Source organism: Cinclus cinclus, chromosome 3, assembly GCF_963662255.1.
Source record: "Cinclus cinclus chromosome 3, bCinCin1.1, whole genome shotgun sequence".
NCBI classification, from domain to species: Eukaryota; Metazoa; Chordata; class Aves; order Passeriformes; family Cinclidae; genus Cinclus; species Cinclus cinclus.
In genome coordinates, this window is record NC_085048.1 from 89,288,481 (window position 1) to 89,314,769 (window position 26,289).

A 26,289-nucleotide genomic window follows, 5' to 3' on the forward strand; every position below is an offset into this window, starting at 1 on the left:
AATAAGCGGTCCAGAGGGTTGCACAGCTCTGCCTTAGACAAACACTTTTCCATATGGGTGTGAGTTTTCCCAGTTACATGTGTTTTCTCCAGAACGAATAAAAGGCTGAGGCTAAAAATGACAAAAACACACGGGGCGTGCCAACAAGGCGAGACGAAGTCACAAGTTTGTATGAAAGAATCTTTCATTAATTACATAAATTAACCAAGAGCATAAGTAAAACTGACTCTGTAATGTTGCTGTTGGTATATTTTAAGTAAATGCTGACAGCATTTCTTGTTTTCACCCCAGAATGTTAAATGTAATTAGGATTTAAAATTCAAATTTATTCTCTACTTCTCAAAGTTCTTTTTTAAATTAGTGTTTTAGAGTATTTTAGATTATTTTTGAGATTAGGTAATATTAAAAATGGATCAAGTGCATTTCAGGAAGCATTTCATTCAGGGACAAACTTGCAGTGGTATGTCTAGATTTCAAATAATTACTACCACACCATATCCCTGACTCCAGTGGGAGAAAACAACTTTCTGTCCCCTCCCTCTTTACAAGGTGGCACTCGACCAGGAGTGCTACTTACACAGGTAGACATTCTCAGTGCCACACACCCTCCTCAAATACTTCACAGCCAGGTCCAGGTCTCTGTCACTGGTGAAGGTGGATCAAGTGGATCCCAAATCGCTGAGAGCAGGATTCAACCCCATCCTCGTCTCACCACATCCCCTGCTGCTGCAGGCCTGGGAACCATGTGCACCTCAGCAGCCATGCCTGGAGCAGGGCATCCCACCCTGAGCACCCACTGCACTCCAGGGCAGTGAAGCAACCACATGTGGTCTTGGGTTTGCTGTCCTAAATGGATGTGACACTTTTCAATGCCTGCATAACTGCTCTTCCACATCTGCCCAACGATTTGAAGTGTTCTCCACACAGAAATGTTTTTCTCACACATGTTGGCACCAGAAGCAGTTACCCCCAGCCTCCCAGCTGAACACTCTGTGCTTCTGCATGCTCCAAGTGACACACATGTTGCTGGTGTAGACCATTTACCACTCCATTAGAAAAAAAACCCTCAAAATTCCTTGTTTTCAGCTCCATCCTGTTCAAGCTGACAGAGTGGAGCCTAAAGCCTGGATTACAAAGTAGAACACAGAAAAAAACAACAACAACAAAGTTCTTTGTTTCAGAGTTCATGCCATGCCCAAGCTTTCAGCTATTAGAGCACTTTACGAATTACCAGAACCTGACCTGGGAGGAGTTATTATATGCAGTTGAGATGCCTGACTAGTTCAATAGCATTAAGCAGATGCTTAGCAATTACTGCAGATTTTTTTTTCTTCTTCTAGCATACTTTGTGCTAAATTGCACATTCACTCCAAGACTCTGATACAATCACTGCAAGAAAACACAGGCTTCTTGGAGCTCTCTTTACAGGGAGCAAACAGCACCTTTCTAATGCAGGCATCTCTAGCTAGAGGACACCAGTGAATTACATCAGTGAACACATTGCTAATCTTCTCGCCCTTGTTATTTTTATATAATCTTCTCTACTATTCATTAACACACCACCATCCTCCACACTTAAGAGTACTGCAAGTACAGAAATACGTTTCACATGTTATTCCTCAAATACATGGTTGATTTCAAATCAACACTTCGGTTTGATAAGTCAATAAAATATTCCACAGTGGTCTGCACAGATACCATCCCTAACCTGAGCTCAGCTGTCCCACCCTGCCCAGGGCTCTCTCCCCAGTCTGGCTTTTCTTCCAGGATCCCACGCAAAGGACAAGCTGGAAAACTTACCACCTCCGAGCTCACGCTGTCTGAAAAGAGACTGTGAAAATATATATTCACAAACTGATGAAAAAGTAACATTTAATCATTGCTGTCATGGAGACGAAGATCAGTACTTGCCATTTAGTAGCTCCTACACCTGGCGCACTGCGAAACTCCTCATACTCTCCCTCTTCTTTTTTCCTCCAAGAGAGGAGTGTTTGACAAATGTCTCCATCAAAGATGTAAGATTTGGGCATCTAATGTTTGCATGCCAGGAGAGGGGGAAAGGTGGCAGAAGAGCAGGGAAAAAAAAGGATGAATATGCAAAAGACTCAAGATACAATATGCAAAGCAGTTTTTTATCTGTGGAACAAAGATTTGTAGAAGAAATGTTAAAACTGCCATGAATTAAGTATGAATAGAAACACACATGTATGAAGCAGCAGAAGAATTAACTGAGCAAGCCTTTAAAGAGCAGAATGTATGGATAACAAGGGATGTGACTGACAGTAATAAAGTGGGAAGATCCTGAGAAATGTGTTGTTTCCACCCAGCCCAGGAAGCCTGAGCTCCAAATGGCCATGGTACAGTTGCTTTCTCAGCAGCAGACCTGTGCCTTGGCAATAAGAGGGAGAGTCTGCAGTGTGTGCCATTCCTCTTCCTTTTATTATGTACCAGCCAAGGCACCCGACACAGGAAAAGACAACAGGCAGCCTTACTTGAGATTTAGGATGGGTGAAGCAGGATACTGAGACAAAACACAGCCCCACAAGTCCTACTGAATCCCAAAGAACGTAAAAGACATTTCCAAAAGCCATTAGTCCTGCTCTCTGTAGCACCTAGTCCTGGCCAGACTGCTTGGACACACATGCCTTGGTGTACGTGGGTGTGTGTGGGTGGATACAGTGAAGATGAAATCACCATATCCTTCTATAGGGTCTCAAGCTGAAGTGAGAGGATGTTTTAGTACTGAGCTTTCGTAAATAAATACATCATAAACACTCAGCTACTCTCAGGGCCAGCTGGCAATAAGGGGCACTGAGCAGCATCAAAACACTCCTGACATGAGTAGAGGAGCACAAGGCAGGCCCAAGTGTGGTAATCACAGGGCTCTGCTTTGTAAAAACCTGAACTATTTTATTGCAGCTTATATTCCTCTATCAGCCTGCCATGCATTTAGCTAATTAATACACATTGACTACTATAAGGTGACAAATAGTATTACCAACAAAACTACCCCAAAGCTGTTGCATAAATGTCACACCTGAATTTGCCATGAGAGAGCTGATTCTCCCAAAACAGAACCAGGAATCACCATTTCTCCTGACCCTTAGCCTTGGAATAAAATGGATAATGAAGTCCCTTCTTCCCCTCACTGGAAAAAGCTGTTTAACTGTCTGAAAAGCACAGCTCTGTGGGACTTTTAGTCAGATCTCTTAGAGTTTTCCAGTGGATGAACTTTCAGAACCTGGTCTGAGGGAAAGTACTGACAGATGGAGAGCCTCAGCCAAGAATGGGATCCCCAAGTTCTTCCCTGTCCCTGACCGAACAGTTTAGACTTCCACAACAGCAGAATCCCCAGACTCCATGGGCACTGTTGTCTGGCAGCAAGGAGAGGTAGGGATGCTCCAGCTCCTCCTGGCCATGCCTCCAAGCTCCAGAGCTGCCTGTGGTGTGTGCTCTCCCTGCAGTCCCAGCAGCCAAGCAGGCAACTTTATGGAGTTATCCCAGGCTTACAGTAATGCGCTGCCATCAGTCATTCGCCATTCTCCAAAACAAGTGACACTCCCACAGGGTTAAAGCTCACTCATTAACTTGAAGTTATCAGCAAATGGAGATGGAAGTGTGCTATCCATGCATCCATGTTGCTTCCATCAGGTATTAGAAGATGGACAGCTTTTGTTTCAGCAATACTTATTTACAAAGTCATTCCCACATTTGCATGAACACAGCCCAAAAAGAAACACCAACTCTAATTCCTCAACATTCAAATCCCAAGAGAAAAAAAAAAATCAAAGCTAGAATTCATGAGAGACATTTCCCTAAAGACAACTTGCCTGTATGACTTCCCATTGCTGCTAAGCAACCTTTCTGTGTGCCTGTCCCTAAGGAGACATGGAAGCCATTCCATGCAGCTTGAACCAGCTACCCAGAGAAAGCAAAATCAAACTGCAAAGTGTTAGCTGTGCATGCAGAAGGGTGGCTGACAGGTTCCCTGGCTTGCAGCACTCCTTCAGCACCTGGAAGAAGTCCTGCAGAGGGCAAGCCTGGATAATAACTGAATCTAGTGTTGTTCCCATGGAGTCTGCAACCTTCTCCACACAGCATCAAGAACTCTGGGACAATCACTGTATGGAGCTGAGGAACTGAACTGCTAATGGTAGAGAAGGAGATGCCTCCCTGTGAAAGTTCCTTTAATGCCAGTTAAGATATGAAAAACACCATTCCATTCCCACTGTGATGCAGGACTGGCTCAACAAAAGCTAAGCTGATTCTAATACAAAAATATTCACATCCCAAGACCCATAGAATCCCATAAAGATGAGTCCAGTTATCTCTTCCTATTACCAGAGCTGTCTATTTTTATATATTTCACTGTTGTAAAACACTTTCTCTGTGCAGCAGATGTCTTACTTTAGAAGAACTTTCAATATGGTTTCTGACATCCTCATAACCAATTTGGGGAGATGTAAACTAGACAGACTGCAAGGTGGACAGAATCTCGGCTGGATTTTCAGGCTCAGAGGGTGGCAGTGAACAGTTGAAAACAAACCAGTTACAAGAAGAATTCCCCAAGGCTGATATTCAACCTCTAATTGTTTAATACTCTCATATTTGATTTCTATAACCAATAATCTCAACAGCAGAATGGAAATTGAGGGTCACCACTTCCTGCTGGAGTCAATTCCTAGAAAGGAGGAGAGTCCAGGGCAGAAGGAAGGCTGGTTGAAAATTCAGTTGATCATGACACAACACAACTATGAAGAGATTTGAGATGCAACTCCCCTTGTACAATTTAATCTTCCAGAAAGGAAAACGGTTGGGATTTAATGCTGAAGGTGGGTTGAGCATCCAGTTTCTCCTCTACACATTCAGGCCACAGAGAAGATTTTCACAACACAGCTTCTAAACAGAACATTGTCATTTAACATAAAATAAAAAATAGATTACACTTAAAATGAGATGCCAGGGCTTGAGCACGAGAGTTGGCAGGAGTTCACATCAAATGAGAAAGGACAGCAAAGGGTCTGTGCAGCTGCACACTCCATGTCCACCATCCTAGGAAAAGGAGTGAACTGTACAGTGCAGGAACACATTGAACCTTTCAAGTTCAGGTGGCTCCCAGTGCTAATAAAGTGGGAAGGCATAAAATTTACTTGCTTAGTGATCAGCACTGAAGACTAGTTTGAGGGACATGGAAGGCAGCTGTTGCGAACCAGAGGAGAGCTGAAAATGGAAACAAGTCTTGAGAATCCACAAGCACTTCATCTCAGCCAAATTCCCTGTAACATCACATGAAGTGGTTAGAGAGCTGTGGGAGCACTGGCTCTTGGCACAAGAAGGTATCAGAAGTTTGTTATCTTGGTTAAAGACTTCCAGCAGAGTAAAAATGAGTCTCCTGTGGCAGACTGGGGCGAGTAAAAAGTGTTACCTTCTGGTATGAACAGAGTAAATAACATTACTGATGTGAAACTCAACCCTTATCCCTTTATAAAATATAACTTACAATCCTTTAAAAAGATGATTAGACTTTTTGTAGAGGTCAAGAAAGCTTTAGCTGACTGAAGCAAGTGACACTAATAATATAATCATCTTACACTTATAGCCAGGGAATTGCAGATGTTGCACATCCAGGTATTTCTGTCAGCCTGTGATTAACAAGGGGCACACTTGAAGGAACAAGCTCAGCAAAATTCTGAAAACAACATTTAAAAAGTACTTATTGAATGTTGACATGAAAAGCTCATGCTTGATGCTTTCAGCTTGGTTTTGTATTTTGTTATGACAGTTTTGTATTTGTGACTTTTTGTGGATTTTGCTGGGCTTTTTTTCTTCCCCCCACAAACATAATATATTCTAGATTGTACACATAATACATAAATGTTAAAGTTATAGCCAATTTATTACAGATATTATTTCCCTGAAACATAGTTATATATAAATATTTCTACATTAATATAAACACATGCAAAACAAAACAGAAAATGGAAGCCTTGAGTAAAGAATGACCTGATTGCAAAAAAAAAAAGATAAACTGTGTACTTTGCAACTAATTGTGGTTGCAGTATCCCACTCTGATCCCAGAGGAAAAACAAAACATCCTTCTTGCTGTCAGCATTTTGGTTTGCACAGAGAAATCTGTCAGAACCATCAATTATCTTTTTAATATTATGATTACAGGAAAAGAGTTTTTAAAATGCAATTACACATTATTTGAAACTGTGGCACATAACTTAAAAAGCAAAGGAATAGTAACATCACCAAAAAAGTGGGATTTCTAAGTACCATGCATAGAAAATTGTTGGTATGTCAACCACCTTAAGTAGGGAAGGGCAAAGTTAAAGCATTAAATTCCATTTTCCCCTGTAACTTCTCCATGTCTCTTTGTAAAAAGTGACAGCTATATATAAATGATCCAGTCAATGACAGGTAATAGAGACAAAAGTAGTCTGCACTGATGTTAAGAAAAGGAAATCCACATTGGCCAAGTTTCTTTATTTGATACTTCACATCTTCACTCAATACTATTACTGAATGTTTGAAAAAAATTATCCTGTACACCATCAATATACAAAATTTATCTGAAGCGTTAAATCTGTAAAAATAGGAACAATTCAGTCAGACCAAGTGTAACTGAAGACCTGGCAGACAGTGAAAGAAATTGTTTATCCGGGCTGAGACATAGTCAGAATTTAAGACTTAACTAAAAGAACCACAGACTATTAAGGAAACAGAACTATGTAAATTAAGATTTTACTAGTTTTTCAGAAGATAGGAGAGGGAAAGGTAATGGATTTTATTTTAAATCAGTAAGCATAATGTGATTTTTAGAGACACCTTGGAGGTCTAATTACATACAACTAGAAAACTCACTGCCTTCAGGCACCCTCATATCAAGTGCAAATCCGCGCAGTTATAGAATATATTTATAAAATATACTATATGCAAACATCTTTACAGAGCTTTAAATCAAGCCAAAAAGTAAATATACTTGATGGGACAACAGGAAAAACAAAACAAAACAAAACAAAAATATGGGTAGTGTGATTGTGGCCCTTAAAAGCCAGAGAAAAACACTCAGTTTATCTGCAACAAAAAGATGGTGTTTGCACCTTTAAAGTTGACTGCTAACAAAAATGAAAAAAATATCTTCTGTGCTTCTGAAAATTAACATAAAATTAGCTTTCGTGACTTTTACATAGGACTGTTATCTTAAAATAACTTCTAAAGCACAATGTCAATCCTTGAATACCAATAACCAATCACGTAATTGAAAGTGAAAGGGTTTCCCAGCTAAATTCAAATTAAAAACTACATACTTCTAAGGAGTGTAGTGCTCTGGAAAAAGCTTTAAATTAAATTATTTTACTTGTAAAGCTAGTGTTAGTCTTTTTTAGTTAAAAAACAACTGGAAGCAAGAAAGCTGCAAGATTACAAATGACAAAATCCTTTTTAGATACACCAAGTGAAAGGGTGAATTATCCACTGATGCAGACAGAAACATCCATTTGCTACATTATTTGCTTCCTTACTTCATTCCATTGCATGTACACACAGCTTAAGTATTAAAATGCAGAGTAATAAATAAACCGGCTCAGATTACTAGCAAGGGGCAAAACACAATCCAGAATTGTGCTCTATCTAGTGTCTGTTTCAGCAGTCTTTTTCTCTTCAGTTCATATGAAAAATCATAGTCAGACTTCCAAAAAGAGTCGTTCTTTTTTTTTTTTATCAGAAACTTGAGCTCGTTTGTCCAGGTTTATAACCCAAGACATTTCTGTGAAGGAAGCACAGTGCAAATTATAGGACTAATAAAACCTGCTTACATAGAAAGAAGTTTACTTGATTAATGTTAACTGGTATTTTTATGAAATACATTGTAAAACAAAGATTAAATAACAGGACCAAGTTTGTTGGGGGTTTTTTCCTTAGACTTTTTTTCCTCATCCCTCCTTTGAAAAGCTTACTGAATTACAAAAATCTTTAATAAAGTTCCAGTCTTCAGCAGATAATCATAAATGCTGCCAATCAATGCCAACTAGAGTTTGATTTGCTTCTTGTGCATGTCCAATTTCCTCTGTAATACTGTGCTGCTGCCAGAGTTTTTGAATCTTTTTAAATCGCTCTTTGCACAGATGTAAGGGATTCCCACGTCTGAAAAGGAGATAACACTTATCAAAAATGATAAAACACTGCAACTAAGCACAAACACTCAGGTGTGACATACTAGGGATTAGATAACCCCATAAAATACCACAATATTTAGATAACCCTTTAACACTATTCTGTTGTCAGAGTAAATCAATAGGTATTTGTATGAGTAACCTGCAGTGCTACTTTGTTTGATGCCCCGCCCTTACAGCTCAAGAGTTCCCTCCAGCCTCTGAGAACCTCAAATCTAGCACACAGATCTCCATATGCAGGTTTTTAGCAACCTTTCAGGGTTGAACCCGTTCACATTCTCTGGTTTTGGCAGTTTCAGAACCAGCAAACATTAACAATATCAAGTCCCTAAATTATCCTTACACAGGAAGCAGAGATGAGAGTTAAGACAAAGAACTACTACATTAAATAAAATGATATTGTATTATTTCCACTTGGTATTAAATTAACACAGGTTAGAAAAACAAATGCACTAGATACAAATAAATTTTTCAGCCTTAGTTTCTAGTCAACTTCACAGATGCTAGAAAGATTTAAAACTTTTAGCAGTTTTCAAGACAACTGTTTTTAACCTGGGGAAGATCTTTCATTAAATACTTTTGATCTAAACCCACATATTAACATTAAAACATCTGAAGATACTAGATGCAGCAGCAATGTCAAAATATAATGTTACCTACATAATTAAAATAAAAAGATAACATAAAAAGTTATTTTTTCCTAACTATAGATACTTCTATAAATCCTATCTTTAAAAGATGTTGTTTTTAAAATATTTACCTGAGTCCCTGGTCTGTCTCTCCATAGTCATCAAGATAAGGAGGAGGATAAAAGCAGCCCTTTGTTTTCCCAGCTAAAAATAGCACCTGACATTCTCGTACTCTGGAGAGAAACAGAGGGAAGATTTTTAGATATTGATTGTTAGGTGAACAGTTTCTCATACTTTCATAGACACTGCTTTTCCTCTTCTTACCTACTTTCGTTCTGTATAATCTGCACATATAGATTTTTAAAGGCACATTTTTTTAAAACTCCATCTCTCATTCTCTTCCTGTCATAACTCCTCAGTAGCAGTTAAAAACAATGTCATTTCATGTCTTATTATTTCAGTCTGTGTAAAATACTCAACAGAACCACACGAAAATAAAGCAATTTTGCTTCTCACTAATCTTTGCCAAAGTGAAAATAGACACTATCTAACCCTTCCCTGTATGCAGGAAGACAACCAAAAGGAATTTTGATGTTTTCACCAGCAACAGCAGCAATAAAATCAAAGTATTTACCTTCACAATTTTGTAATACTTGAGTAGAAATAAATGCACAGGCAAAACAAATTCCCTTGAAAATGAAATTTGAACTTTCTTTGAAATTTTATCTTCAAAGAAGCACCCTCTGAACCTAACACCAAAGTACAGGAAGATGAATACACTTCAGTTTTTAGGCAACTCTGTTGTTAACAAAATACTGCCTTTACAAACCACCCCTGCAATCACATCTATAGAACTATTAATTTAATGACTATACACACCATCTAACCCAGCAATGAGAGGAGAGGTGTTCAGCTCCTTACCTAAGGAATATGCCCACTCCAGAACCACAAGTGTATGTATGTGCAGTACAGGCTCCAACATCTTCCCCTTCAAGTTCAGTCTGACAGCAGTAACTCTGCGAACACAGCATTGTCCCACACACAAGGCACAATGTTGGGGCTCTGCTTTTGTCACCACCTGATTTTGGACACCTTTCGTTAGGAAATAAAAAAAGAAAAAGAATGAGAAACCAAAACCCTCTGTTTGTGTAAACTCTAGATAGTAAAAAGATTCAGAAGTACTTTTGAACATTTATATAGTTAACAGCTGAAATTTCTACTTCACTGTTTCAGTGAAATACAGGGCAGTTTGGCTGATAAATGCCACATGCCCTTTATGATTCCATACACAACTTTCTGAGACTTTCAGGTTAAACGTTTCCCAGCTGATGGAAAGGAGCAGCAGACTTTGGGGTGCTCACTGTAATTGTACACAACTTACGAGAAATTGGATGCTTGGTTAATGAGGCAGCTGTAGTCATCTGGAAGGTCTATTAATTTGTTGGATTCTCTTGCATAGCTAGAATAAAACAATCAAATCAGCACTCATATTTCAATGAATAATACACAAGCAACTTCAAACTCATTCGTGTTTTCCTGAGTCATCTAAACAGAATCTGTGAGCAATTGATTTTTTAAAGTTTCACTCTTTTCTGCCATTCTTTGAATAAAATGGCAGCACATAAAAAGACAAACACACAACATCTCTCAAATAAACCACCTCGTCTTTTATTAGTCATCTTTTATGAATTTGAGAAAACACAGAGGTGGAAAATACATGTCATTTGTATGCTTTTAGCAAACCTAATTATGAGGTCACTACATATTTAATCAAATATTTTTTCTGTCCTGTATAAGTTTGTTTGTATTTTCATTTTGTCACTAATATTGAATGGAAAATAGTCTGACTTTCAAGTTTAGGGAACTTGTATCCTGAAGAGAATGAAATATGTATGCCATGAAAAGGACTTATTTAATGTCAAATACTTATATATGTGAAATATATTTAAAAGTAACAGATACTATATACAAAATTATAATAATCTTCAATTCTAGGAATAATATAAATAAAATTGTGAAATGCAAATAGAAGTTTGCAACAGAGGCAATGTACAACAATATGCTGAAAGGAAAAAGAAGTCATCACTGTCAAGTTAGACATAAGCTTGGGAAGAGCATATAAGAATCAGCAAAAGGAACACATGGAAAATATCCCAACAATCACCTGTGGCAAGAGATCAATTACAGAACCAGAATATTCTTACTGTGCAAGAAATTCTGTTAATGTCTGGTGTTTCACAGATGAAGTGATTAATTTTTATTTTTATCACAGCCTTACTGTATACACAATGTTAAAAAATTAACTTTATGTATTTAGCACAGGAGACTAAAAAGCAGGGATATATTTTTAATGACAGCACTGTGAACTTCCCATTAATTTCTAATTATTAGGATAATTGTTAACCACTATTTTTACCCAGCCTTCAGAAAGAACAACACCCTAAATGCTTTTCTACACCCACTAAGTATTAAATGCATTCTGAATTCAAAGTAATTGTGCAGCAAGAACAAATGTATGAAAAGCTGGCTTTCTTTTCAGCAACCGACTTGGTGTTGGCTTTACTGAAGGAATTGGATTCTTTATAAAGACAATTTAAAAAGCTTTTCAATGCCTGGTATTTTTAAAGAAAGGTTATACACACCTTTTAGCAACATCGTGTTTTTTACATCAGAAGGTACAAAGTAATAGGAGACATGAGATGAAATTTTATGACTTCTATGACTTTTATGACTTCCTGCACATCAGTCAAAACCCTAATATTAAACTTTGCCTTTAAAATCTACTCATTTAAGCAATACTTCCTTTTCTTATGAAAGTTTTTAAAAATCACTTTTTCCCTAATATCTTTATTACTCAATAAAGCAGAACAGATATTATGTTATTATAAACACCCATTAGAAAAAATATTTGGAGAAAGCTGCAACACTAAAGTTTTTCCCCTCGTTTCTGCTTAAAATCTCTTCATGTTTACCTGATAGCATGTCTCTTGCCTTCCAGGTATCTTTTTACTTCACTGTTACTGCACCAACTACAAGAAAAACAAAATTGGCTTTTAACTTCAATAGATGATAGAAAAACAAATAAGCAAAAAATTCACAGTACATCTAATAAAAAACCACTACAAACAAAATGGTTTCTTTCAAAACACTTTCTTCATAAAGACTTCTCAAAATCGACAATTCAGTTCTGTAGGCATTCCTGGGAAAACACCTACACTACAATATTGTGCAGGATTCTTTATTATATTAAAACTGAGCACAAAAATACAACTTACCTTTCTATTAATGTGTTCAGAATCTCACCATTTTCTTGAAAAAGGCAAGTGAGGTTGTTTGGCAAAGAGAGATAGCTACATAAGTGTTCAAATTGGTTTGCTCCATTTACTGAAAAACAAAAATGGTGAAATTCTCATAACTTCACATTTAAAATGTTTATTATGACCACCTTCAGATTTACATACTATCCCCACATATGCCACATGTGGAGGACAGTAGAGAATGATGTTACCAACATCTGGGGTGTAACATAACATAGTGAATTTACAGAGATATCATAGAATGGTTTGGACTGGGGAGGGGGGGGGACCTTAAAGACAATCTCATTCCAACCCCTCTGCATAGCCAGGGACACCTGCCACTAGACCAGGCTGCTCAAAGCCTCATCCCACCTGGCCTTAATATTAATTATTAGCAGATGCTAATTGAATGAAATCAATGCAAGCAAAAGTAGGTCTCATTTGAAAACAGCAATTCATAGGAGCTTTGAAACAATCAAAATTTCCCTTATTAACAAAAAGGCATCAATTTCTGTTTTAAGTAATCTAGAATGGCATTTACCTCTAGATTAAAATACATTTTAAAAACAAACAAATTAATTTTTTTTGCCCTTCTCACTATGCTCATATGATGCTGCACTGGTAACAAGCCCACATCTAAGCAAGCAGTTCTTCGGATGAGAGTTTAAATGTAATTTATTTTGAACATTAATGTTTAGGTCTTGAGAACTGATTCAATACAAAGCAGACAGTACCTTGAATTTCTGAGGGTGCTGGGACTCCATTTAAGTAATGAAAAAACAAAGCAGAACATCTTAGGAAAGGCATGATTCCGGCTTTTAGATTCCTCCACAGGTGCCAGCCTGAGGAAATTTCTTTCAAGGCACTTAAGAGAATAAAATAAAAAAAAGTTTGCTTTTATTTAATCATTTCAGTTTGAGAGCTATATATAGTAAGTCTTCAGTCACACTACATACTAAATGACTGACTTCAGCTGAAGCAATCACTATGCAAAGTGTTTATTTCAAAGCAAACCAAGAAAAACAACAAACCAGAGATTCATAAAAATGTAACCAACGGGGACAGTAATTTAAGGAGAATTCTGCATAAACATTTCAGATCACAGAATGGTTTGTGTTGGAAGGGATCTTACAGACCATCTCAGTCCAACCCCCCTGCACATATGCAGGGACACCTTCCAGTAGACCAGGTTGCTCAGAGCCCCATCTAGCCTGGCCTTGAACACTGCCACGGATGAGACATCCACAGCTGCTCTGGGAAACCTGTGCCAGTGCCTCACCATGCTCACAGAAAACAGCTTCTTCCTGGAACCTCATTTCTCCTAAAACCTACTTTCTATCCGTTCAAAACCAGTCCCATCCTAACAAGTTTTCTCTACTCAAACACTGCCAATTCCAGGCTCTGCAAACTGACTAAAAAATTATTTGTGAGCACAATCTTCATGAGCAGGTATCTTCCTGATCACAGATGAATTTATAGGAATGGCCACTTAAGTGAATCTACAAGTGCTGGATAAGAACAAGATGTAAGAGTTCCCAAGTTACGAGAGTCACCTTTGACAGAACTAGTATATAGAATTCAGTCAGTAGTGAATGTTCAGTTCAGGAGGGAGAAAAATAACAAAATTTTATCAAAAGATCATGGTTTTACCTTCCTGTACACTGGCAAAGAAATTTATATAGTGTAAGCACGGCTACTTCCTCTTCACTGTTAGTGTTTTCTTGGTCCATGCCATTCTCTTCTGAAGAAGAAATAAATAATTAACAAACAGTTTCATATATACATGTTTACACAACAAGAATGTATTTTATCAAGTTCTGATAAAAATGCCCATATGAAGAAGTATTCCAGAGGGACAGAATATGACGTACTGGACAGCAGTTTTCTGCTGCACATCTTATATGTTAAGTTTTTGCTATTGTCAGGTCCAGTGCTGGTTTAGTTGTTCAGCTGGCTGGGTTTCTTGACATGCTTGCTTGGAGTTCTTTGCTTTTGGTAAACTATGCCTTATCCAGCTCCTCCTGCCAGGAGATACATTGATTCCTTACTTTGCTAACTGTAACTCATTCATCATTCAATGCCTAAGCTAAGCCTGCAATAAACATTCCCAGGCACTGCTACAGTAGCTGGAAAGCCGGGAGTCATTACTAGCCATGCTCCAAGAAACTCAAGAGTAGAACCACAAAGACAACTTGACTGATTTTTGATGAGTACAATTTACCAATACTCTTTGTGGGCTCAAGAGCAGCACTGACAATTTTATTTTGTAATTGTAAACTGCACACATTTACCAGCAGCACCATAGCTTTTACCTAAGTAAAGACTGGAGGAACCTTTTCAATAAAAGTTGAGACAAAGTGGTATTACCTGTTGATGAGGTAAGTAAAATTTGTATTATGTGTGCCATAGTGACAAGATGAAACAGGTGAAGATCTCCAGTGCCAAGACTAACCCCTGAAAAATCCTGACAATGTATGGCAGGGAAAGAGAGCACCAAGCTTACCTGTGAAAGAAAACAAGAAAGCTGATACACTGCTTTTCCTTTTGAATATTCCCCTTTTCTCTGCTCATGCTGCAACTACAGCCCTTGAAGGCAGCATACCACATAAGGCTAATTTGGAGCTAATTACACAGACATTATTTAAAAGAGCTGCAATTATCTATCAAGAGAGTTTTGAGTCTGCTTTTTTGGGTTTCTTGTTTTGTTGGGGGGGTTGTGTTCATGTATTTTGGGTTGTTTTAACAGAGAAAGAGTGTGCATTTTGTCTCATCTTACTCCTTTTTAACTTATACAAAAGAAAACTTTTTCAATACTTTTATTAAGAACACTTTTCTTAAATTTAAAAAGTCTTCAGAATGTACTAAGTAGTGAAAAAATACTAAAAACTTAAACATTTTTAAAGGCTCCTAACCCAGAGTAAAGAGAACATTCCCAGTAGTTTCTACTATCCAGTGCCTACTGGATCAAAACATTATTAATATATATAATATATATTAAAAAATACTTACCAATAAATGAAACATGTCAATATCAAGTATGCAAGGAAGATTCCCATTTTTTTCATTAGGCACCAGTGCTAAGTATTTTGGAGAGGAAAAATAAATTAATTGAACATCTATACAAGAAAATATTTTAGTGTACTTCAGTTAAAAAATGAGAGCCATCTCCTTCATTTACATGCTTACATTGAACTTAAAATACAAATGCACCTGTTTTGGTCAATGTAAATTCAAGAACTGTTCAACATTACTGGAAAAGAGTCTTGCCTACTTTATTGTATTAAAACAAAACAAACCCAGGTAGTCATTTCTACTCCCATGGTAACTTTCTTTCATTGTCTGGGTTTCCAGGGGGAGACAAAATGAGACAGTATCTCAAGCTCTGACAGAAATAAGCTCAAACAATAGTGACTAAACATGAACACTGATTGCTGTCTCTTGGACAGATGCTCAAATAAAACTTCTGTAATTTGCTTAACTTCACAAGACTGCCTCAATGTGCCTTACGTAAGTAATTTTCCTTACTGACTCAAAAATACATTTTCAAAAATGCTCCAGTCTCTTGAATTCATCATTTTTATCTCTGAATAAGGTAGAGCTAGGTGTTGGGCTCTCCCTCTCTATAGTATTTACAGTAACCACAAAGTATTAATAACCAAATCACTCCAGATGACAACATAAATTCACACACTTAATGAATTGCAGCCACCTTCATCTAAAAGCAAACAATAATTTAGTTGAAAAATGTTACAAGATATTTTAAGTAACAATCAAGGAACAGTTGCTGACTTGATTACTCCAAGCAGTAAAATCTGACTGCTTGTAATAAAGCTGCAGATCTGGGTGTATTTTAGAATGTAGCTATAACTATTAAGTTAAGTTAAGTTTTAAACTGCCAAGTTTAAAAACATCACTACATTAAAAAATAGTCTCATCATGACAACTTGAAAATACTTCAGTTGAAGACTGCTGCTTTGAGAAAAATTGAGAGCTGAAGACATGTGACATTTGGTAGCTATTTCTATTAGCAAACTCAGATTTCAAGTGCTTTTCCTTTTGTCAGCATATAGCCACAGAACTCAACCCAAAAGTGTAAAAAATGTCTGTATCAAAAGCACAAGAGCAAGGGACTTACAAAACTGAACTTATTTTCAATAAGTCATCTTTATGTATTGTTTACAGAATACAGACAGATCAAAGCCTCATAATTTTCATTATTCCTAGCCTGAAAAATTAAAATAGCAGAAACTTTTTCCTTCATAAAAATAAAAGAAGTACAGTTGTTTCTGTCAGTTGGAAGGAAGAGGAACTTTGAAAAAAATATTGATTCAAGTTTTCAAGAAAACTCGAACACTCAAAAACTCAAAACTCAAAACACACCATGTATTGCAGAGTTCCAGTTAAACAGCCAGCAGCAATGCATTTTCTCTTCTGCTTCACACAGAAAACAGCTCAACCATTACTGTTACAAACTGGTGCCGATTAAGTCTTTCCCCATAAAGCTGCCAACTGTTTGCTGAAGTAGCTGGTATCCATCTACTAGTAACTTCAGGATATCAATGCATTTTAAAAGTTTCTCTGCTCAACTGACTGGAGATACTAAAGTTATCCCATTTTATAATACCCTTTCAGAACAGTCCTCTCACAGGCAATTACTTCATTAGGCTGAACTTCAGACATTTCATCTGTATCTACTAATGCTTCAAGCTTGGAACATTTTGCCTGTTCTCATTAAAATTCTCAATTAACATATAACAAACATTGCATAGTAAGTCCTATATTATCAGACATCCTGCTTTTCAAAGAGAGAAAAGTTTGCAAATACAGACTTCTGCAAATATCCTTTCCACACTACATTAATCTTACTTTCTTCACCTTTAAAGCTCCACCGGATTATTTTTGTGAAGGATCACATTTCCTTCTTGCTCTATGTATCCTTCTCTAATGAAGAATCAACAGAACTCATTCACAGCAAAATATCCATGCTTCTCTTGGAGCTGCAGTCCAAAAGAAATGTCTTTTTTCTTGACAAAACACATATAGGTGGAAATAGCAGCTCTTGGCTTATTACTTAAAACCACTACATAAAATAATTTTCTTCTAATCAATATTAGCAATCATTCTGAAAGCACTCGTGTATCTTCACAATAAAATCAGCATAAGGTGGCAAACTTACATGCTAATAGAGTACAAAAGTGACCCTGTACTGCTGAAAGAGATGAAACTGTCCAGTGAGCTGCTGCAAATCTCGTTAGTGACATAAGGCAGTCATCCTGTAAAAACAAAGAAAAAGAGACACTGCCACAGTTCATGAAGTTCCTCAACAGGAAAAGGTCTTTTGACTTAACAGCATTTTTTTCAGGCCTCTCAATTGCAATTTATGGGGGCAGATTGACTGTTTAAGTATATGACAGATACTTGCATTTATGCAAACATGCAAGTTCCTTCTGGAATTCTTATTTTGACTGTTACCATGAGAAACTGCAGCCTTAAAAAGTTATGTGTTTATAGGGAAAAAAGTAGCAGTTTTGATAGATGTGATTTTTAAACAGTTCAATAATCAGATACCGATCAACTAAACAATAGCATCCAACAAATAAAACCATCAAATAGCATAACTTAAAAATGTAGATACTCCTCACTAATGAAGCACAAGTCCCTCTTTTTTCCACCAATTCAGAGAGGAATTACTACTTGTTCCTTACCTGTCGACAAGGTAAATGACCAAATAATGGCTTATCTTCATCAGCTAAAATTCGTTCTGGGAAAATAAAAAATTAGTTGTTGTGAGTTTAACCAAATTCTGAAAATCTCCTATAAAGAAGCCAAATAAGCAGATCAGCACCTATAGTCTGTATTGTGTAAGCACAGCTGCCCCAGCACATTATAGGCACACGTGGGTCTTCCTCATTTGGATGAACCTTCAAGCCTACTTTGTAAGTTGCCGTACCGAAAGTTGTCAGCATCTCTTTTATGCTCTCAGAATAAGGATTCCTGAAACAAAGAAAACAATATGACTGATTAATTCTTTCCTCCACTGGCAGCATAGTACCTCTAATGATAAGCATTCACCCCACAGATAAACAAATGGAGTTTGAAAATTTAAGTGACAACTCCAATATCCTTTTTTGGATCTAGCATTCTGTAACCTCATTTTTTTGGTGATAGATCCCCAATTATTTTTGATTATCTGTTTGGAACCAATCTCATTTTTAGTGTTAAGAATATCTAGTCTTCAAAGACAAAGTCAAGGCTAAATTACAAGAAAGGTGTGAAAGCTAAATCTGGTATCAGCTGGGGTTAGAGCCTTGCATTTTGCGTGCAGCTGGCAGACTAATGTGTGTACCAAGGAACAAGTTTTGTTAATTTCTCCTGAAGTGAAGAGAGTGTAAAACCAAACTTCTTTGCAGCTGAAAATACATATTAACATTCGTTCCATTTCTTAGTCTTCCTTCATGCTTTACATGTTGTGCTGGCTATAATAATGAATCCTTCATCTAGCTACAAGTACATGCCATAATTTATATAACTTCATAGTTTATAATTTATGTAACTGCAGCATGTTTCTGCACAACGAATGAAATTCTGAAATTCTTCTGAATTACTTAGGACTTCTGGGCTGGACTTCAATGTCATCATCACGATAATATTAACTTTTCTAATTAAAGCAAAATTCATGTATCTGCCCTAATTATTAAGACCTATCATGTAAGTTACATTCTATTTTCATGTTATGATTTAATAATTAATTTTTAATGATTTGTTAATATGTAAATACATACTTCAGTTTGAAATCTGGTCTAAATCCTTCAGGTAACTGCAGCTGATCCATTTTTTCTGAATGACCAGAATGGCCTGTACAAACAAAAAGTAATAAATCACTGATTATTCACCTATACATAATTTCTACATTATAGAAAGGTGCAGAAGCAGAATCTGAAATACCATCACCAGAAACTGAAATCCCAAACTGTTCCTGCCACTTTTGCCAAAATCTCTTAACTCCGTTGTGGCAGAACCAAAGTGCTTGGTCTCTTCCATGAATATTGTAACATTTTCAAAACAAATATACAGATATACAAATATTCTTCAGACTTACTTGCACAATGTTCATTTCGAAGTAACTGTATGGCTTGTACTTGCTGGGATAGTGTTTTGATCCACTGAGTTAGGTTTGGTTGGCCTGAAAAGTCCAACCTGTCAAAAAAAAAAAACCAAAACCAAAAACTGTTAAAACAATCCACAGACAGAATTAGTATTTCATTTGCATTCCAATATCGTTTATCTGTTTCTCAGTGGGCTCTTTCTCTGCTTTCGTGCATTTTTCTATGTTCAGTGCTTTTTCTGTAGGTTCTATACTTTCCCAATATACAATAATAAAGTAAAATCCAAAAACCTAAATAAGCATACAGGCAATCTGCTTAAGTTTATCAGAAGAGACACAAACATACATTCAGGAAGGTCTTCTGGAGTGTAGCTGGTTTGGCATCCTGGTTTTTTACATTTATTGAGGACATTTACAAACCAAACTGACCTGTTAAACAAAACTCTCGGTGGAGGAAGCAGAGGAATAACAGTGTTGCTCAAGCATTCACAAAGTGGGCAAAGGAATTCACCATTTTCTACATCATAACTTGTGTGTACTCGTAATCTTTGCTGTCTTCGTTGCTCTTTTGCTTGGACTGCATCAAAATACCTTTAGAAAAGAGCAAGACATTAGTGGCAAATCATTACTTGAACACAGACATTAAAAATTCTCAGGAAGACACAGCTTTGTCTTTCCCCAAATATAGATAAGAGTATTATCAGAACAAAAAGTCTCTACCCTCTGAGTGATAAAGCATTAGTGCTTTTGGCTGCCAAAATGTATCCTAAAGTGCTGAAGTTCACTGATCTGTTAAAATCATGGTTAAGTCTAAACATTACATTTAGGTAAAAAGGGGAAGAAGTAGAGAGAAAGCTAAAGCATTAAAAACCCCAAACCAACAAACAAAACCCCCAAACAAAACAAAACAAAACACCATAAGCAAACAAATCCCCCAGACAAACAAAAACCACTAAGAAATAAAAAACAAACAAAAACAACAAAAAGCCCAAAGCAAAAATCTCAACTCATTTCTACAGAAATTTTTTAGGAAGATGCCATCAGCATCTTATCCTTTGGTGTTTTCTATTACAGGCCACAGCCAAAACAGCAGCAGTCGAAAAAGCTGGTGGCTGAGCCCTCTATGAAAAAGGAACTAAATTCACTGCTTTGCTAAATGTAACTCCTATTCCAGAAGCCTCTGATGTGGTTGAAAGCATGTCCAGTGATGACCCCAAAATGATATGAATACAGGCACCTAAGGGCATTTCCAGGAGATTATGGCAACCACAAAGGACTGTACATGAGCTACACAAGAAGATTAAAAATCTATCTTCAGTGAGCAGTGACATCTAAGATCACAAATGAAGCCTGTGCTATTACCTATGTAGTAACAGCCACAGAATCTCTGGGAGCTCCTAACACTCTTCATACACAAGGCAGAATTTGAAATTAGGCACTTCAGAAGCCATGCCAAGGAGCAAAGCAAGGGCCCAAGTGAAGTCAGAGGCACGAATGGTTTGAATTTGTCATGTGGCATTAGCACGACACAGCACTAAGCATGTTTCTATGCCTCCAAAAATCAGAGAATAAAAATAACTGCAAAAGGCTCTCTTAAAATGCTAAGAAACAAAGGATAAAATTGAGTTTATGTTGAAGATGAACTTGAACTAGGTCACAGATGTTTCTACTTCAAATTAAATCTGTTGGAGGAATTAAGAGTGCAAGACATGCACTGTCATTTAAAACTTCAGTAGAGAGCAGAAGCAGCAGCAAAAACATGTCTAGCAGTGAACTGCAAAAAAACCAACAAAAAAAATCTTGAGCTCCAGCTGCATGTGCACCACAAGGAATTATGCACCAGGATAAACAAGGAAAGGGAATGAAAGCTTCCATGTATGGCTTTGGACTCTTCTTTATCAAGATGACAATAAATTAAAATTATTTTGAGTATGTTTACAGCATTTGATTTCTACTCCCTTTTTTTCCAACAGAAAAAGATGTTTTAATAATTTCCTGAAATTCCTTTTCAGGTTTACTACATTATAGGAATTTTGCCATTAAAATTAGTGCCGTTAGGCAAACTGCCAACATAAAATGTTATTTGAACTAAAAACTTAAATATAACCTTTTACCTTTGCCAACAATGAGCATGCATAATATGTCCACAGCTTCCTGTGTGTGTTCCACATGACAGATCTGGGTGCATGAATAAGGGGTCATACTTTTCTGTATTTAAAAGAAAAAAACAAACAAATCTTAAACACTTATCAAAAGACTTGACTGCAGATTGATGTTACCACATTTACATTATCATCTAACTTTATCACAGAAGTGTAACTCATTTGATGAAGTATAAAAGACATCCATAACAATCTGAACTGTTTAAATAATTAATGAGTATCATCTTACTTTGGTGTGAGGGCATGTACTCTACTTAAAGGCTTCAAACCACACTTTCAGAGGTGTTGGGCTCTGGTAAAAGTCCTCAGGGTTGACCTGCATTTTTGGTGGTTCAGCACAATCAAACAATGAATTCAAGGACATTGATCTTCAGAGCAAGAGTGCAAAACAATTCAGTGCAAAGGTTTCTATGTGTTTACACATACAGAATCCAGAGAAACCTTTGTAACAATGCCCTTCCTCGCTGTGATCTGTTTCACAAAGTACCTACATCTGGGAATTTTTTTTATTTTCACAAAGAGGCATTTCAGATGATACAACTGAGAGGAAGAAAATGTACATCTTGTGCTCTTAAAGCACTACATCAACACCTCCTCTCTCTGATGTTACAGGCATGGTTTAGGAACAAGCACTTCTGATTTTAAGGGTTTTTTCAACAGTTATAAGTAATTTGTCACAAATGAATGGCAGAACATTGAGCTCATGCCTCACAGGGATTTACATTATTCAGCACACACATTTCTACCTCACCAAAAATATGGGAGTTTTGCCACTGATTACAATGAAGCCATTCACAAACAGTTAACATAAGAAGGCTATGTCACTGTCTCAGATGAAAAAATACTGTTGTCACAGTAACCCAAACATTCTTTAATATTTAAGACAACTATGAACACTTACTTACCAGGATCTGGAGTAATTTTGTTTCTATTTTTAGACAGCACAGTTGATCGCTGAATAAATGCTGCCAAGACCATAGCCCTGCTGTCCACTTTAACTTCTTGCTCCTCCTGGCACAATATACACATAACAACCTGTCTGGGTTCAGCTACTCTGGTTTGCTCTGGACCCAAGGCTGTGAGTTTTGCATCCAAAATTACAGGGCTAGAATATTCAAAGAAAATCAGTAAGCAAATTATTTGAAAAGCATTATATTTCAGATCATGACTTAAGTGTGTTTAGCCAGCTCCCTAAATTTATGATAAATGCTCTCTTACAAAAAATAACTTTGGCATTTATATAACAATTCCTATGTGCCCAGAAGTAGCATGTATTTTCTAGAAAGAATCCCTACCCTCCCAATAGTATAATCCACTCCAGTTTAACACAGAAACTGAATCTGCAGCCCTCCATCATCACCATCCCTTAAGTGTCTGATATAAATTTTGAAAACACTCTCTACTTCCTCAAAAAATCATTAGCATTCTCTAATTCATATTTCCAACTACCAAGCAGATTTTCTTCAAAATCCTCAACAGACACATAATCAGCCATTTCTAATTTACTACACTTAATAGCATAGTCTCTTCAGCATTATTAATAATTTACTGGGTGATTTTGTACAAAAAAATAATTTGCTTGTTTATGTTTATATTTATCCCACAATTCTGACAGAGGGGGGAGGGAAGCATTCCATTTACTGCTGGGTTTTTTTCGTCTCTGAAACTAATGAATAATTTTCCATCAAGATGGAAAAAAAAAAAAAAAAGAGCTTTTGAAAGCGGTAACAATAGGACAATCTATAAACATTAATGGGAAAAAATTTAAACAAGATGCCTTTACCTATTTTCATGGACTCCGGAGGCTGAAGTATCCAGCTCCTCCAGAGTTTGCTGAAAGAGCTCTTTGTTTTCATTAATGAAGTGCCGTTGCATCTCAGACATCTGGGCCATGATCTTTTCCCTGCGCAGTCTGGCAATCTCAGCTTTTCGCTTCCTTTCAGCTTTGTCTTTATCACGTGAACTCTGAAATTGTGTTGTTCACTCAGTCATTTTTAAAGTCTTGTTACAACAGATTATTTATTTTAGCAACCGCCATGTGCAACTTGTACTAACCTCCAAATAAGGAAAACCTCATAAAACATAAAAGAAGTCTACCAAAGAGTTATTTTCTGCCCTGTTTTCCTTAGCTTGTGTTCAATGCCAGGCTGAACTGCAGATCTAGAAGGGGAACCTCTTCCCCTCAACCTTTAACTGTGTTTTGTATTTCTCTTCCCTTTAAACATTCAGAGGATAGAAGGGCCAGAGAGTGACATGTCTTGTCTCTGGTGCTGCTCTCCCTCCCCTGCTGCTCCATTCCTAAATGCATTACAGTGCTCCAAGGTCTGTGTGTAGTACCTAGAATGCCATGTTGAGCTACATACATCAGCAGAGCTTATCTGGAATGACCTCCTATGATAAAAACACATAGATACTGTTTCTTTTAGCAACTTTCCATGGAGTCTAAAATTATGGGAAGAGCAGAAACATTTAAATGCTGGGACTGTACTATAGACAACTCTATGGAGTAGAATTGCAGAAGAGTTGGAGTTGACAATATATGAAACTAAGAAGAACAGCTTAGGGACTTCAACAACAGGTTCTTCAAATGAATGAGTTTGATCTCTAAACTGTGAGGCAGATTTTCAGAAGTCACTGATGTTTCCCATGTTTGAGTTAGAGCTACGATCACAACAAAAGTCCTTTGCTAGTCACCACCCAGACCTGCTCTAGATTAGCTGTTACAGATTGCTTTTACCTCCTCCATAATATTTCCTTCTGTCTCGGCCACGGGACTTGAAGAAGAGCTTTCTCTTAGCTTTTTAATAGTATTAAAAGTCTGCAAGAAAAAAAAAAGCCTTTCATTTGTTGGGACATGAGACTATAGCAGAATATAACTGTATATACTGTAATCCTGACTACACTGTGCAGTATTGGAATCCAGAAGAGTAAAACTAGGTACAACAAATCCACATGAGAAATAGGGAAATCATCCCAATGTAATTAGGAAAGTTTCAAAACTCTTATTTCCATGATTTTCAGTGGTAATACAAAATATATTTACCTTCAATATCCATCTGATCATGTCTTTGTGCACTTCCAGATGAGGTGCATTTTGCAGTGTTTCCAGCATAGCTAGTATGCTAGGGGAGTTACTGGGTGCTTCTCCTGGCTCTGAGAGAAAAATTACAATGAGAATTGATTATACTGGCAAGTTAATCACTCACTAACATTAAAAGCAAGAAACTCCAGTGCTTGTTCAGCAGCTGAAGAACTCCTTCAACAAATAGGCACAATACGTGATTTTTAATTCTCCCCCATGGCAAACCTTTCCACGAATAACTTTTAAATCCTGAAAAGTTTTGCTCACTGACTTCATTTTCTTGCAAAAGAAAAGCACTGTATGTGCTCCCTGGCTGTTTTAATCTTGGGAACATCCAGTATTTTATTTCCCACTACTTTAAAAGGAACTTTCATGTGTTACCAAAACTAAAGGCATTAGTCAGACAATACAAAGGAGAGTCAAGATTAAAAGACTGTTCAAGAGTGTAACTATGATTTTTGCAATTGCATCTGATCATGTGCAGCAATCTTTACTGAGAAGTTACTTAAAGATATTAAAAATTAGATCTAGAGGGAATTATTCAACTTCTGGATTTCTTCTCTAGAAAATGCCTTTAGTATTGTACCAACATAGACTCTACACATGTAGAAAGCATTTATCTATAGTCAACTTGATAACATTTTGATGGATATACAAATATACTTTTCTGGTAAATGCAGTTTCAGAAGAATAAAATACAAGATCCTGGCATTTTCAGTTAATTCAAATTTGCTATACATTTGAAAAGAAAGGCATACTTGATATTTTCTGAGTGAAGGTAAATGTTACAACATTCTCCTCACTGAGATTCTCTAGATGTTGTTTTTCTTCTTGTAGTGCCATTCCAATCAAATGCAAAACCTAGGTAAAAATTCCAAATTTTAGTTCTTTTCTGACATAATTCATATACTTTTGCTATATAGTTTGAGCAATTAATTAAGGAAGAGGAAAGCCATATAATACAATTATATATTATGAGTATATTTGAAGTTATTTCTGTATACAGAATTCCAAAGCTACATTACACAGTGTTTGGTTTAAAATTCTGCCACATAAAATCCACATTAAATACTTGCCTCTTTCTGTTTGCTATCCTGACTAGTGAGTGAGAAGTCAGTACTTCTTATCTTTCTCCCTACCCCCTGCAAGTTACTACTGCAAGTCTCTGGACAGAAGAAGCATGAAGCAGACTTTTAAGTCCTTTTTATACACAAAATTTAGTGACAAAAATTAAATTTTTAAGTTAAATTTTTTCTCTCTAGAAGCACATTTTAATATAAAGTCAATTTTTAGGTCAGTGAAGAGCTGTAATCTCCTTGAACTTAAAAAAATATAATGATTTTATTTAGCACTATTATAGTCTGAATGATATTTTGAAGCTGAGATACTTCTTTCTCAGTGGCGAACTCTGTCATGCTGCATCAGCCATTTTAAAACCCTATACAAATTGTCAGGACACTCCAGACACTAAGGTTTATTGATGCCTGGAATCAACACTGACACCCATGTAATGAAAAGATAATCACCTGAAAATCTGTAACAGAACTGGAATGCAACAGAGCAAGTATCTACAAAAAAGTGGCAAAACCTGATGAGTCTTGATTTTTTTCCATTTGTTTTTATAAACCACAGTTCATTTCTACTCAGTCTATCACATCTATTTTACAAGGTATCTCACTAGATATGGGCCACCTTTTGCAGACGTCTCATAACCACCTTTGCAAGTGCTTCCAAGACAAAAGTGGTTGACTTGGGAAAGATGCAGGACAACTGCATGGCACCACCACAGAGAAATGCCACAAATTTCTGAGCAAGTGATAGGTCCCTAATGAATTCCA

The 26,289-nt window shown here is 36.8% G+C and overlaps 1 protein-coding gene across 12 annotated transcripts in view; it reads right to left on the minus strand.

Annotated features, from left to right (window-relative positions):
- Positions 1-4,572: 4,572 nt before the first annotated feature.
- UBR2 (ubiquitin protein ligase E3 component n-recognin 2) overlaps positions 4,573-26,289 on the minus strand; it is a 57,201-nt gene continuing 35,484 nt past the window's right edge. For 8 of the 12 annotated variants that reach the window (XM_062490397.1, XM_062490389.1, XM_062490390.1 and 5 more), the window contains 22 exons: positions 25,210-25,312; positions 24,413-24,522; positions 24,107-24,187; positions 23,153-23,334; positions 22,275-22,474; positions 21,322-21,415; positions 19,637-19,798; positions 19,202-19,299; positions 18,885-18,957; positions 17,948-18,096; positions 17,808-17,863; positions 17,279-17,375; positions 15,112-15,179; positions 14,470-14,605; positions 13,753-13,843; positions 12,837-12,967; positions 12,082-12,190; positions 11,779-11,835; positions 10,188-10,265; positions 9,728-9,898; positions 8,938-9,039; positions 4,573-8,148 (listed from right to left, as the gene is read on the minus strand). In XM_062490397.1, the coding sequence (XP_062346381.1) occupies positions 8,007-8,148; positions 8,938-9,039; positions 9,728-9,898; positions 10,188-10,265; positions 11,779-11,835; positions 12,082-12,190; positions 12,837-12,967; positions 13,753-13,843; positions 14,470-14,605; positions 15,112-15,179; positions 17,279-17,375; positions 17,808-17,863; positions 17,948-18,096; positions 18,885-18,957; positions 19,202-19,299; positions 19,637-19,798; positions 21,322-21,415; positions 22,275-22,474; positions 23,153-23,334; positions 24,107-24,187; positions 24,413-24,522; positions 25,210-25,312 (2,490 nt within the window). In that variant the 3' untranslated portion in view covers positions 4,573-8,006. Of the gene's footprint in view, positions 8,149-8,937; positions 9,040-9,727; positions 9,899-10,187; positions 10,266-11,778; positions 11,836-12,081; positions 12,191-12,836; positions 12,968-13,752; positions 13,844-14,469; positions 14,606-15,111; positions 15,180-17,278; positions 17,376-17,807; positions 17,864-17,947; positions 18,097-18,884; positions 18,958-19,073; positions 19,079-19,197; positions 19,300-19,636; positions 19,799-21,321; positions 21,416-22,274; positions 22,475-22,553; positions 22,557-23,152; positions 23,335-24,106; positions 24,188-24,412; positions 24,523-25,209; positions 25,313-26,289 lie in introns of those variants that run through there. The other 4 variants (XM_062490393.1, XM_062490392.1, XM_062490394.1 and 1 more) reach the window with 3 other exon arrangements.